Raw genomic sequence first — 11,147 nt, 5'->3', positions numbered from 1 at the left:
TTAACCATCTTCAAGAAACGACTAAAAACACATCTGTTCCACCTTTATTTGACCCTCTAACTCTAACACTTTCTATTCTATTTTAATTCTACTTTATCTATATTTATCTTTTTTATTTATTTATTTATTTTTATTTAAAAACAAAAAAACAACAAAAAAAACAAAACAAACACTAGCTTTCTATTTTTTCTATATATATATATGCATATGCATATTTTTTGCATCATGAAAAGTCACATGGGGCAATTAGCTTTTCCCCATTTTTAGCTTTCTATTTAATGCTTGTACTAACTTCATGTTTTCCAAAGACATGTTTACCTAAAACTTAAATTCTTATTGAATAGAATATATAAATAGAATAAATGAATCATGGGTGACAAATTGCCTTTGTAACTAAAAGTGTTTGCTTTTGCATGAGGCAAAGCTGACAGATAGTAGTCCAGTATAAATTCCAAAATCAGTGTCATATCAGCCATAAACAAGAAATTACTTAAATGAACAATACAAATGGACTGTTTTGTGTCTTAATCTCAACTTTCACATGCTGCTGCTGCTCTTATTGTTCATGCTTTAGGCCAACGATGCAGTGTTTCTCAGAGGTCCTGCTGTTTTCATGACGTTGGCATGTGCCAAACTGGTTCAAACATAAAGCCTTTGTAGTATAAAAGCGATTTGGAGTGAATCCGGATCACTTCCTCTTTTGGAAATCCCTTCAGGTGTCTGATGGCCCGGGATTAGACGGGTCGTGTTTTTCTCTCCTCGTTTACATGCTGTGACTCTCGACATGCAGAGCGCAGGTGAAGTGTCTATTGATTAGTGGAGTTCCTGCATTAATGCGTGTTAGTGTCGCAGTCGATTGACTCGTTGTAAGAGTACAGTTCCTGTCCTCCCAAAGCTCAGGGTCATGTGTGCATGTGATCCATTAGCTAAACGAACAAGACAAGATCAAGACATCCTCCAGTTCAATCTCAAAGCGCCACGACGACACAAGGAGAAAACTTTCCTTTAGAGGTGGGGAAATAATACAAAAAAAGCATGCCACTACAACATAATTTCATATCTACATTTTATCAGCCACCAGATCTCTACTGAGACGAGTCACTGCAAAACCATGAACTACTTAGAAGTGTGGCATATAATCTAAATGTTAGCATGTGTGCTGTGTATCACTGACATAATCTCCACATAGCCCTTGAGTCAATTTTAGTCACAATTTGTTTGCAGACAAGCATAGTTTCATGTTTGATTAGCCTACATGTTTCCTATTGGAGCAAGAAATCAAGATAATCAAGAGCTCAAGGCCTATAAGCTTAGTTTATGTGTCATGAGTCATGATTTGCTATTTGCTTCAGTTAGTTACAGAAGGTGGTATTTGTAATGTTTGGGAGGTACATTCTTAATCTAGATTATTGATTATTATCAATATTTTTGGTCTGTTTTCCAAACAAACTGTAAATTTTAAATGTGCAGCACTAAAGTTGTTTTTGTCATCTTCCAGGAGCACACAGACATTGTAGACAGCATGCCCACTTTATTTTGCATAATATTTACGTGAATGTGCGAGACTTCCGGTTTATTAGCTGCTATAGTAGAATAACAAAGTGCGGTAAACATTAAAATTGTTTGCGCTACAAACCAGTGCGTTTATGATTATGATAATACATTAAAATAATATGATAGCAAATACCAGTTTGCAATATCAAGCAGCATAACGGACTGTTTTAGACCGATAAAATAAGCGAATGACACCAGAAGTCTCGCACATTCATGTTACAAATGGCGCACAAAATTACGTAATTTACGTTATTACGTAAAAAAATAAGGTGACTTGAAAGCTAACAGGCATGGACTGAAAGACACTAAATTAAGAACATATCTTTAAGAAAAGACTGTTTTCAAATTAAGTGCCACACTTTTGTCTTGTAAGACTCACAAACTCAAAGTAAACCGCGTAACGCGAGTCAGCACAGCAGCAGCAGCGAGGCAGGAGTTGGTGCACGCTGCGCGAAGCGGATCGCGGTGATCCGGTCTGGGATTCGCTGACACTAGTGATGAAGGAGCACAGAACATTTTTAGCCCCGCTACCCCCATCAGTACCCCGCCCGGGGCAGATGATCTCAGCGCCATCAGGAGCTCAGCATCATTAGAAGGTGTTAATTGGAGTTAGTCGGAGTCTTCGCTTTCTGTCAAGAAGTCTGACAACAGAATTCATTAGACTTAAAAATGCCGGGGCATTGAAATTAATTCAAGAGGGATTCGCTGATGAGGAAGGATTGTGAGCTGACAGACGGAGCAGAGCTCCGAGAGGGTCCAATTCTCATTAAACATGCATGCCAAATAAGGGCCCAACCTCGTGCATCTTCCTTAGAAAGTTTATCAGCACGACCAGCATCTCATATTTGATGCGTAACATTCACACTTTCATTGAGCTTCTTGCGAAAAATACAGCAGGAAGGAAATCAATTGCCTCCTCAATTAATAAAATGTAATGTGTCAGAAATTTAGGAAAGGTCTTTTAAAGATAGCTCAGCCTTTCGATCACCCGCGCTTTTAAAAAATAAAGTCATACATAAAGCACACATCTTAATAAGCTGTTGATGTTTAATTATAAGTTCTTTAGGTGTATGGGTTCTTGAAAAGCACATAAATGCTGTAAAAAAAAAAGAATGCTATTTTGAACATGCATTTTCTGTAAAGCTGCATGCTTTGAAACGATGTGTATTGTGAAAAGCGCTATACAAATACATTTGAATATTTTGAACAAGATAAATGCGTTATACTTCTCGGACAAAGTGTTGAATGCATTGGAAGTACAATCGTGCGGTCACCGTACAGAAGCAGCTCTAAATGTGTTCAGCAGGGGTTAAAAAGGAAAATGTATTTGTCTCTTTCATCTAAAGCGCAGAAAATAGTGGCATAAAAGACGAAGAGAGCAAATGAGGAACTGCAGTGACTTCCTCTGTCACGTTCACTCAGAAGTGCGTTTCGTGTGATCCGAAATAACTCCGGGAAAAGCTGCTGAATATACAGGCGACAAACTCCTGCTCACCAGAACGCGTTCAAAATAAAGAAATGCGACACGCAGGCGTTCAAGTAAAGGCATAACGGCGCGTTTGTGGTTGATCTGGAGATCGAGATCCATCATGATGTTTCTGGAGAAAACGAATAGAATCTCTAAGAATAATTAGACTACGCTGTTGTGCAATGCAACATTTAAAAAGAATGATTCTGTTGACATTTAAGATTTAGAATATTATTCATCAAAAATAAAAACATTCTAAAAACAAAACTGATATTTGGTTTATTGCAGACATTTTGGATAATTCTTAAATGGCAAATATTAGTTATATTTCAAAATCAACCCAAAACGCATTTTTTTTTCTAATTTAATAATTAATAATAATTTATGCATTCAGCAGACGCTTTTATCCAAAGCGATTTACAGTGCATTCAAGCTGTACATTTTTTTACCAGTATGTGTGTTCCCTGGGAATCAAACCCACGACCTTTTGCGCTGCCAACGCAATGCTCTACCACTGGGCCACAGGAATAATTTTCGTTGCCCCGCGAAACATCTGTTGGTTTATTAAAATATTACGCGTTCATGTTGTAAACTGAAAGTTTAAAACACGACGTGGAGTACAATATTAAATAAATTAACGAATTTCATTGTAATAGTTTTTCTAATGAACAGGCTCATGAATAAGTCTAATTTCAAATTAGATTTTCTAATCACACAGGAAATACAAACTACATATATTTAAAAATGAAGATAGAAGTGTTAATATTACAGTGCAAATAAAGACAAAGAAAGTATGAAAAGCACATTTTATTTCACCTTTCATAACAGTGCCATGAGAACATTTGTACAAGATACATCACAATCTAAAGTGCACAAATACTGTACAACAGAGGGATCTTAAATAAAAGGAAAATCACATCGGGCTTCATAGAAAAATATGATTAAAAAGAATTAAGGGCATGCTATAAAAAGAATCAAAAGTAAAAACCTCATTAAAATGAAGCGTGTTTCACAAATGAGCAAAAAAATGAACAAGCACAACCGGGAGCACGAAAGCTTTGGCACTTGCAGATTAAAAACACAACATGGGCAGATCACTTCAAACAAAATAAAGAGAGAGAAAGAGAGAGAATCAACCCGAATAAGCAGTTCTTAAGGGCTCGTGTAGAAGGCGTAATAACCCATGGCTTTATGGCTCTCTTTGTTGTATTCCTCAGTGCTCAAGTCCTCACACTTTATAGTGGGTGAAGCATCTGTACTGGAGCCTCCGGGCGAAATGCGCCGCCTCTTACACACCATCGAGTATCCGCTGGTGTCCCCTGAGTCTATGGCCTTCAGCACCGGCGGGGCCTCCATCCAGGGGCCGGTGCTGCCAGTCGTGGGGGCCGCCGTGGAGCTCTCGTCCTGCAGCTTGTCTTTAGAGGACAGCAGGTCGTCGGTGTACGCCGGAGGGCTCGGCCGGGGCGACCAAGGCAGGCCGGTGGTCATCTTCCTCGGATACGAACTTCTGCTGCTCCAGCCGGCTGCCATGGAAGCGAAGGCCGAGTCGGGGTAATAGCTGAGTGCATGTGGACTCTGCAGCGGAAGCGGCTTGATGCCATACGGCAGGAGGCTGGAGGCCGAGTACTCGCTGTCATAGGACAGGTCCAGTTTACCAGACACCCCGCTTTGCTGAACGGGCCCCACGAACCAGCGCTGAGCCGAAGCCGAGCCTGCAGCAGAGTCTTCGCTCTGAGGAGAAAGCAGGCCGTTAGTCTGTGGCACGGCGCGCTCGCTGCCGTAGAAGCGGTGGTTTTGCGGCAGGTTGTTTACAAACTGGTCTTGGAAGAAGGGCTGCATTGCATAGCGGGCGCCGGGGACAATCTGGTGCGACCGCGGAGAATCAGTAGGAGAGGGCGTCAGTCTGTCGCTCTCTACAGCCGTGTACATCCTGAGAGAGAAGCGGCAGAGAAAGACAGAGGCTGTTAGCAGTTTGTCTTATTGCTCTAAAGTAACACTTTCTGAGCAGTTGCCTAAAATATGATGCCTTGTGCAATATCAATCGATGCATAGTGGGAAAAAAATGGTGCAGAAACAATTTTCACTGTGAGATTGCTAGTACATTTCACAATTAATTACAAAGAAACAGCAAGTAACACACTGAATTAAATGAGAAATTTTGAAATAGAAAGAAATAGTATTTTTATTTTGTGAAAATGTACTGCAATAATCTGTTTTATTGACAAAAATTATGATTAAATATTTTTACAAGTGTAGCTACAGATCTTCACTAAACAGAAGGAAAATTAAAAATATATTAAAAATTATGGAAAAATATATAAACATATATATATATATATATATATATAACATTAGTTAACTACATTAGTTAACACAAACTAACAATGAAAAATACTTAAAGCATTTATTTTTTAATAATTAAATATTTAGTAATAAATAACTGAAATTAAAAGTCGAATCCGTTAATATTATTTAACGAACCTAAAGCTAACATGAACTAACAATGATCAGTTGTATTTTTATTCATGCACATTTTTAGTTAATGCATTAACTATGTTAACTAATGGGACCTTATTGTAAAGTGATACCATATAAATATTGTAAATACAGTCCCAATTTACCCGTGTTCACCCTTCATACTACAGAATTTTATAAACATTGCACTGTAGCATAAATGCATAGAAAATGAAAATGGACTCAGAGTTTGAAAACCTTTCTTTTAAATAATACAAAAATTTTCAATTTTGTATTATTCAGAAGAAAGATTTTCAGACTCTAAATGTAAAATCTGCAGCTTGAGAGTTTGCTTATAACTTGTTAAAATAAAGGGACTTACAAAACGAAGGGCCGTATATTTTGGAGGGGTTTCGTAATGTGCTCTTTGTCACTTTCTGTAGTATGAAATGCACTTACGAATCATAATTGTCTCTGAAGCCTTTTGCGAAGGGGTTGTGATCGATCTTGAGCTGTGTGATCTGCAATTAAACACAAACACCAGGAGTTCAGAAGCAGAGCAAAATGCAGAAGTGGCTGCAGGGAGCTGCGGCTGGGTTTCTGCTTACGTCTGTGTTCTGGTAAGCCGTTACAGCGATGAACTGGTTTTCAGGGAAAGTGAAGGGCTGTGTTTTAGCTTCGTTGCTCATTAAATGAGAAATTTTGAAATAGAAAGAAATAGTATTTTTATTTTGTGAAAATGTACTGCAATAATCTGTTTTATTGACAAAAATTATGATTAAATATTTTTACAAGTGTAGCTACAGATCTTCACTAAACAGAAGGAAAATTAAAAATATATTAAAAATTATGGAAAAATATTTTTTACAAGTGTAGCTAAAGATCTTCGCCAAACAGAAGGAAAATTTAAAATATATTAAAAATTATGGGAAAATATTTTTTACAAGCGTTACAGCGATGAACTGGTTTTCAGGGAAAGTGAAGGTCTGTGTTTTAGCTTCGTTGCTCATGTCCTCCACACCATCCTCCGACACCTCCACAATGTGCAGCCGAGGCTGGTATTTATGCAGGGACTGCAAGACGATCATCTATTTGAACACACACACACACACACACACACACACACACACACAAACAGACGGCATCAGTGTTTGCGCAGAGTTCATGGCCAGTGCTTGCAGTTAGACATACAGAGGTGTCAAAGCCACACTGAAGACCTCTGAGATGACTGGAAGTTTCTACACGCACGCAGACTCATCTTTATCTTTATTTTTAAATGCACCAGATGCATCAGTTCTTTGCAACTTGTACTAAAACATCAGTAAATGATTAAGATTCGAAGGTTCTGCTTTTTCATTCATATTTGGTGTTAAAGACAGTATACTTAATGCCTTAGTTTAAAAACATCACTTCCCAATAATAACATATCAGCATTTTTTTCTTCTTTTTTAAAGTCTAATAGGCCTAAATAAAATACATGTGTCTTTACAATAGTTTTCATCCACAATTCCTAAATCTAACATGTACATTAAAACAATGAATACTGCTGTACTTGTTGAGCAGAGTTTTAATGGTATTTGTTTACCTGAGTATTGTTGTTATTTGCGCCCTTGTTGTTGGTTAGCTTCAGTTTTCCGAATGATATTTCTTGCCTCATCCAGTGTGCTCCAGTGTTTGGTGATTCTGGGTGAACATAAACCTTGTTTCCTACAGAAAAGCAAAGAATATTAATGTTTTGTTTGGTATTAAATTATTAGTTTGTCTAAACAGACAGATAAAGCATCCAAAAAAGCAGCAGTGAACTTAAAAAAAAATATATATATATATCCTTTATGAAAAACCGATGTATCGTGACTAAGAGCGATTTGTTTTGAATAATTATAATACATATAGCAGAGCAACACGTCCACCCCCGCGTGTTCTCGAGTGCCATCACTGCAAATCGCACACGTTAAATGTGAAACTTGTTTCATTGCAAAATACACTCATTTTTAAACAGTTAAACAGTGGAAAAAATGATTAAGCTGAAATAAAACAATCGCGCGCATTCAGAAACATTTTTGGAAATCGTAACATCATATTTTAGTTTTAAAACGCCTGGTAGATTATTTTAAGAAACTCGTTGATTTCCACGCGTTTCCATTATATTATACCATGCAAGATTTTATATATTTAACCAATTCGTTTATCAACACAACATCGAAAGAAAATTAAAATCCCACTCAAAAGAAAAACAAAAACGAATATCTATTTAATCTTTTCGTTTTATTTGATTATAAAGTGCATATTAATTTAATTACATTTATAATAATATAGTATTTTATTGAACAAAAACATAAAGATATAACCGGTAGTCATGATGCTCAAATTATTTTCATATCATCTCGGGGTTTTTTTTTCTTCTCACCTTGCATGTTGTTGTCCGCTTTCCCGCAGGTGACCCATTTTCCGCCCTGAAATCTCCAGTGGTTCGGATCGGCCAGAATAACCTCCACAAACACGTTATAATGCGCCGTCAGGTTCAGTCCAGTGATATTAAAACTCAGAAAGGGGAACATTCGCCTGCGAATATGATCGTTAATAAAACACGAATTAGGACGGATTCGGGTTCGTTTTATCATCCTGCGAAAATTAATTCGTTATTCAAATCAGGCGTATAATTTTATTAAATTGTAATTAACATATTATATGTTTGAAAAACTATTTTAAACCATGCATTTATATTCTAAATTGCTTCTTTTTTTTTTTAACCAAAACTTTAGGCTACCAGACCAGACAATATTTTTTTCCAGCGCATGTTTTCATTCTTACCTGCCCTGTTTGGTGATGATCATCTCAGTCTGATGGCGATGAAATTTGAGCCACAGCGGTCTGTTACACAGGTAAACCTGCGCCCTCGTCGCGGAGCCCGAACCCGGGATGGGCATCGAGCTCAAACCGGAGCCCGGTCCGGGATAGGACGGGTACAGACACCCGGGACCCTGTCCGAACTGATATCCGCTTCCAAACTGACTCCGACTGGCGCACACGGCGGATGAGAACCCGGCGGGCGGAAGAACCGAGCCGTAATGCAGAGACGACGAATACCTGGACCCGTTTGCGCCGCTGTACACCGACCCGGTCTGGCCTCCGTACGGGAAGAGAGAGCACGGGTTGGTCACGTCGGAGCTCGGCTGGGTCGAGGTTATGAAATAGCGATCAGTTCCCAGCTCGTCGATGTTGTAGCGGCGGGCGCTGGACAGCTCATCATCTCCACCGATCACTGGGGAGGTTTTACGCGCGTCCGGTGCAGCGGCCGCCGCTACTGCTGCTTTTGTCCCGGGGAAGCTCTCGCTGTCAGTCTCATCCATCAGCGCGCTCCCACCGCTCAAAAACTTCTTGGCCCCGGAGCTCTGCTCGACTTCAGTCCGGTCCATGTCCTGAAAGTCTATCTGCGTTGACCCTGGGCTGTTGTTGGTGCTCTCTGAGGACGACGACAGGTTATAGAAGGTCTTGGGTAAGTTTACAGATGCGCCAGGGAGGATGCTTTCTAACTGCATTCTTCAATGTACTGATGAGGATCAATCAAAAGCAGGTGGAGATCAATAAGTAGATCACACCAGGACGCGGATCCGTGCGCCCCGCAGCTTGACCTCTGAAGCGACACCTCCGGATTTTCAACTGTAATCTGTGAGTGACAGAATTGTTTGAGAGTGTTTATATATGATCCCACTCGAGGGGGCGGGGCCTCGGCAATTCGTGCGTTCTGAACGTTTTCTCATTGGCTCGGGGGCCTTCGTTTTTAACTCTACTACTATTTAAAACACATGCATTTTTGTTCTTTTTTAATTTGAGCCAGGGCTTCTATTTTTATTGACTTAAAATGTATCCTTGGTAGAAAAGTAGGCCTACTGTTATTAACAATATATTTTTTTTTTATATAGGCTATATTTAATTGGAATGTCTACAATTTGTAGTTTGACTAAAATTTTCCTAACAGAACATTTCAAAATTCGTTTCCAGCCAATTAATGAGTGTTAATTTGAGACTGACATTGAACCCACAGAGGAACTTGACACCATTTTAGAAGCACCGAAAACAAAACAATTAACAGTCCTCCAGGCTGACCCGAGAACGGTTTTACTTGGCAACCCAAATAATGAACAAACGATTAACGGGGAAACCAAACTCACCACAGACTGTCAGGCAGGACCGCCATGTCTCGAGTTCGTCGTGTGGCAGGGGTTAAAGTTGAACCCTCTCCGGCTCAGTGTGTTTGGGGTTAATCAAGCTGCACCTGCACGTGCTCAGACGCTTTTCTCTTCTTTTCGGCGCAAAAAACTCGACCAGCAGCGTAAGTTCTCTGTTGTTGACAACGAAACGCACAAGTAAACATTCGAAAATTTAGTGAGATTTTAACGTGCAATTACCCAATGCATTTCACCTATAGAAAAGTGTTGTTTATTTATATATTTAAGTGTCTAATCTACGTGTTCTAATGTTTATTTCTATTGTGAACTCTGTTTCAGCGTCTACACGATCCGGGCGAAGAACTGCTGGAGATTGTTTTCGGCTTGCACGAGGTGAGTGTGGCGTGAGGCGCGCTCGTGCGTCACCTGAGGGGTTCTAAAAAAAAAAAAAAAACCTTGCGCCTTTAATAATAATAATATACACAGGCTTAAAATATACCCCGGTTTTTAAAATAAATATATAGTTTTTAGTTAAAGCAAACAAAAATACAGTCATTCATGTTTATTTTGTATGTAGCTATTCTCTTTAGAATTAAAATGAATAAACAACATATTAGCTAATTGAAAATAGGCGTAACTTTTTGTCCATAATTCCTAAAAAATGACTGCCTTAAGACTGAATAAAGTCTTTATTTCTAGAATACTCATGTTTGTTTATTAAATAGGCTACCGTGCATTCATTGGGCTATTATATGCTTAAAGCGAAACATTTGCTGCATGCTCGAAATAAGCAGGTTGTATTTATCAAAACGTCTGGACGATTCAAACAATATCCGGACACATTTTCAAAACGAGAGGAAGAAAAAAAAAAAAAACACCCAGGTCAACAGATGGAAAAACAATTGAGCCCCAGTTCACCATAAGGTAATATCTGATTGTCTTTATCATCAGGCGGTGGTAATAAAAAAGAGAGGGGCGGGGGCAAATCCCACCCGGCTCAACCCCTTTCCAAGCTCAGGGAAACCGGCCAATTATTTTTCCGTGTGAAGGAACCGGTGATAGTGAAGGAAGAGACAGCCGGGCGGATAGACACCGCCTTATTAAAAACCCTTCTGTACAACAAAACTGATAAAAGAGAGAGAGAGAGAGACCACAAAAACGCTCCTCGAAGTTCGCGAGATGCGATATACGGAACCACGCAGACCGGGTGGCGATAATGGTCGGTTACCCGGAAAGGGTCACCCGCTCAGCGCGAGAGCTCTTTAATGAAAAACCCCACCGGGTGTCCTCAACAAACCCATCCGCTGACTCTCTTTAGCTCGTCATTGTAATTAAAATGCCTTGATGACAGGCACCCGGATGACAAATGAAAGAGAGTCTGTTATACATTTAATAAGCTATCATGCATTAACCTTGAAATTACATTTCTATGTGGCCCATTTGAACTCTTTCTAGTTGCTTTCAGAGTGATAACATGATTTGACGTGCTGCTGCTCTCACAC

The 11,147-nt window shown here is 39.2% G+C and overlaps 1 protein-coding gene across 1 annotated transcript; it reads right to left on the bottom strand.

The window, feature by feature from the left end:
* Positions 1–3,832: 3,832 nt before the first annotated feature.
* Positions 3,833–10,071, bottom strand: LOC107665095 (eomesodermin-like). Its single transcript, XM_016455847.1, has 8 exons — positions 9,649–10,071; positions 8,288–9,143; positions 7,884–8,038; positions 7,062–7,183; positions 6,439–6,564; positions 6,085–6,117; positions 5,936–5,997; positions 3,833–4,952 (listed from the first exon to the last, which is right to left on the bottom strand). The coding sequence occupies exons 2-8, from the start codon at positions 9,013–9,015 to the stop codon at positions 4,175–4,177; spliced, it is 2,004 nt and encodes a 667-aa protein (XP_016311333.1). The 5' UTR covers positions 9,016–9,143; positions 9,649–10,071; the 3' UTR covers positions 3,833–4,174.
* Between the last annotated feature and the right edge of the window lie 1,076 nt (positions 10,072–11,147).

The sequence above is a fragment of the Sinocyclocheilus anshuiensis genome, unplaced genomic scaffold (assembly GCF_001515605.1).
Source record: "Sinocyclocheilus anshuiensis isolate Anshui unplaced genomic scaffold, SAMN03320099.WGS_v1.1 scaffold439, whole genome shotgun sequence".
Classification (NCBI taxonomy): domain Eukaryota; kingdom Metazoa; phylum Chordata; class Actinopteri; order Cypriniformes; family Cyprinidae; genus Sinocyclocheilus; species Sinocyclocheilus anshuiensis.
This window is presented reverse-complemented; position numbering and strand designations above follow the sequence as displayed.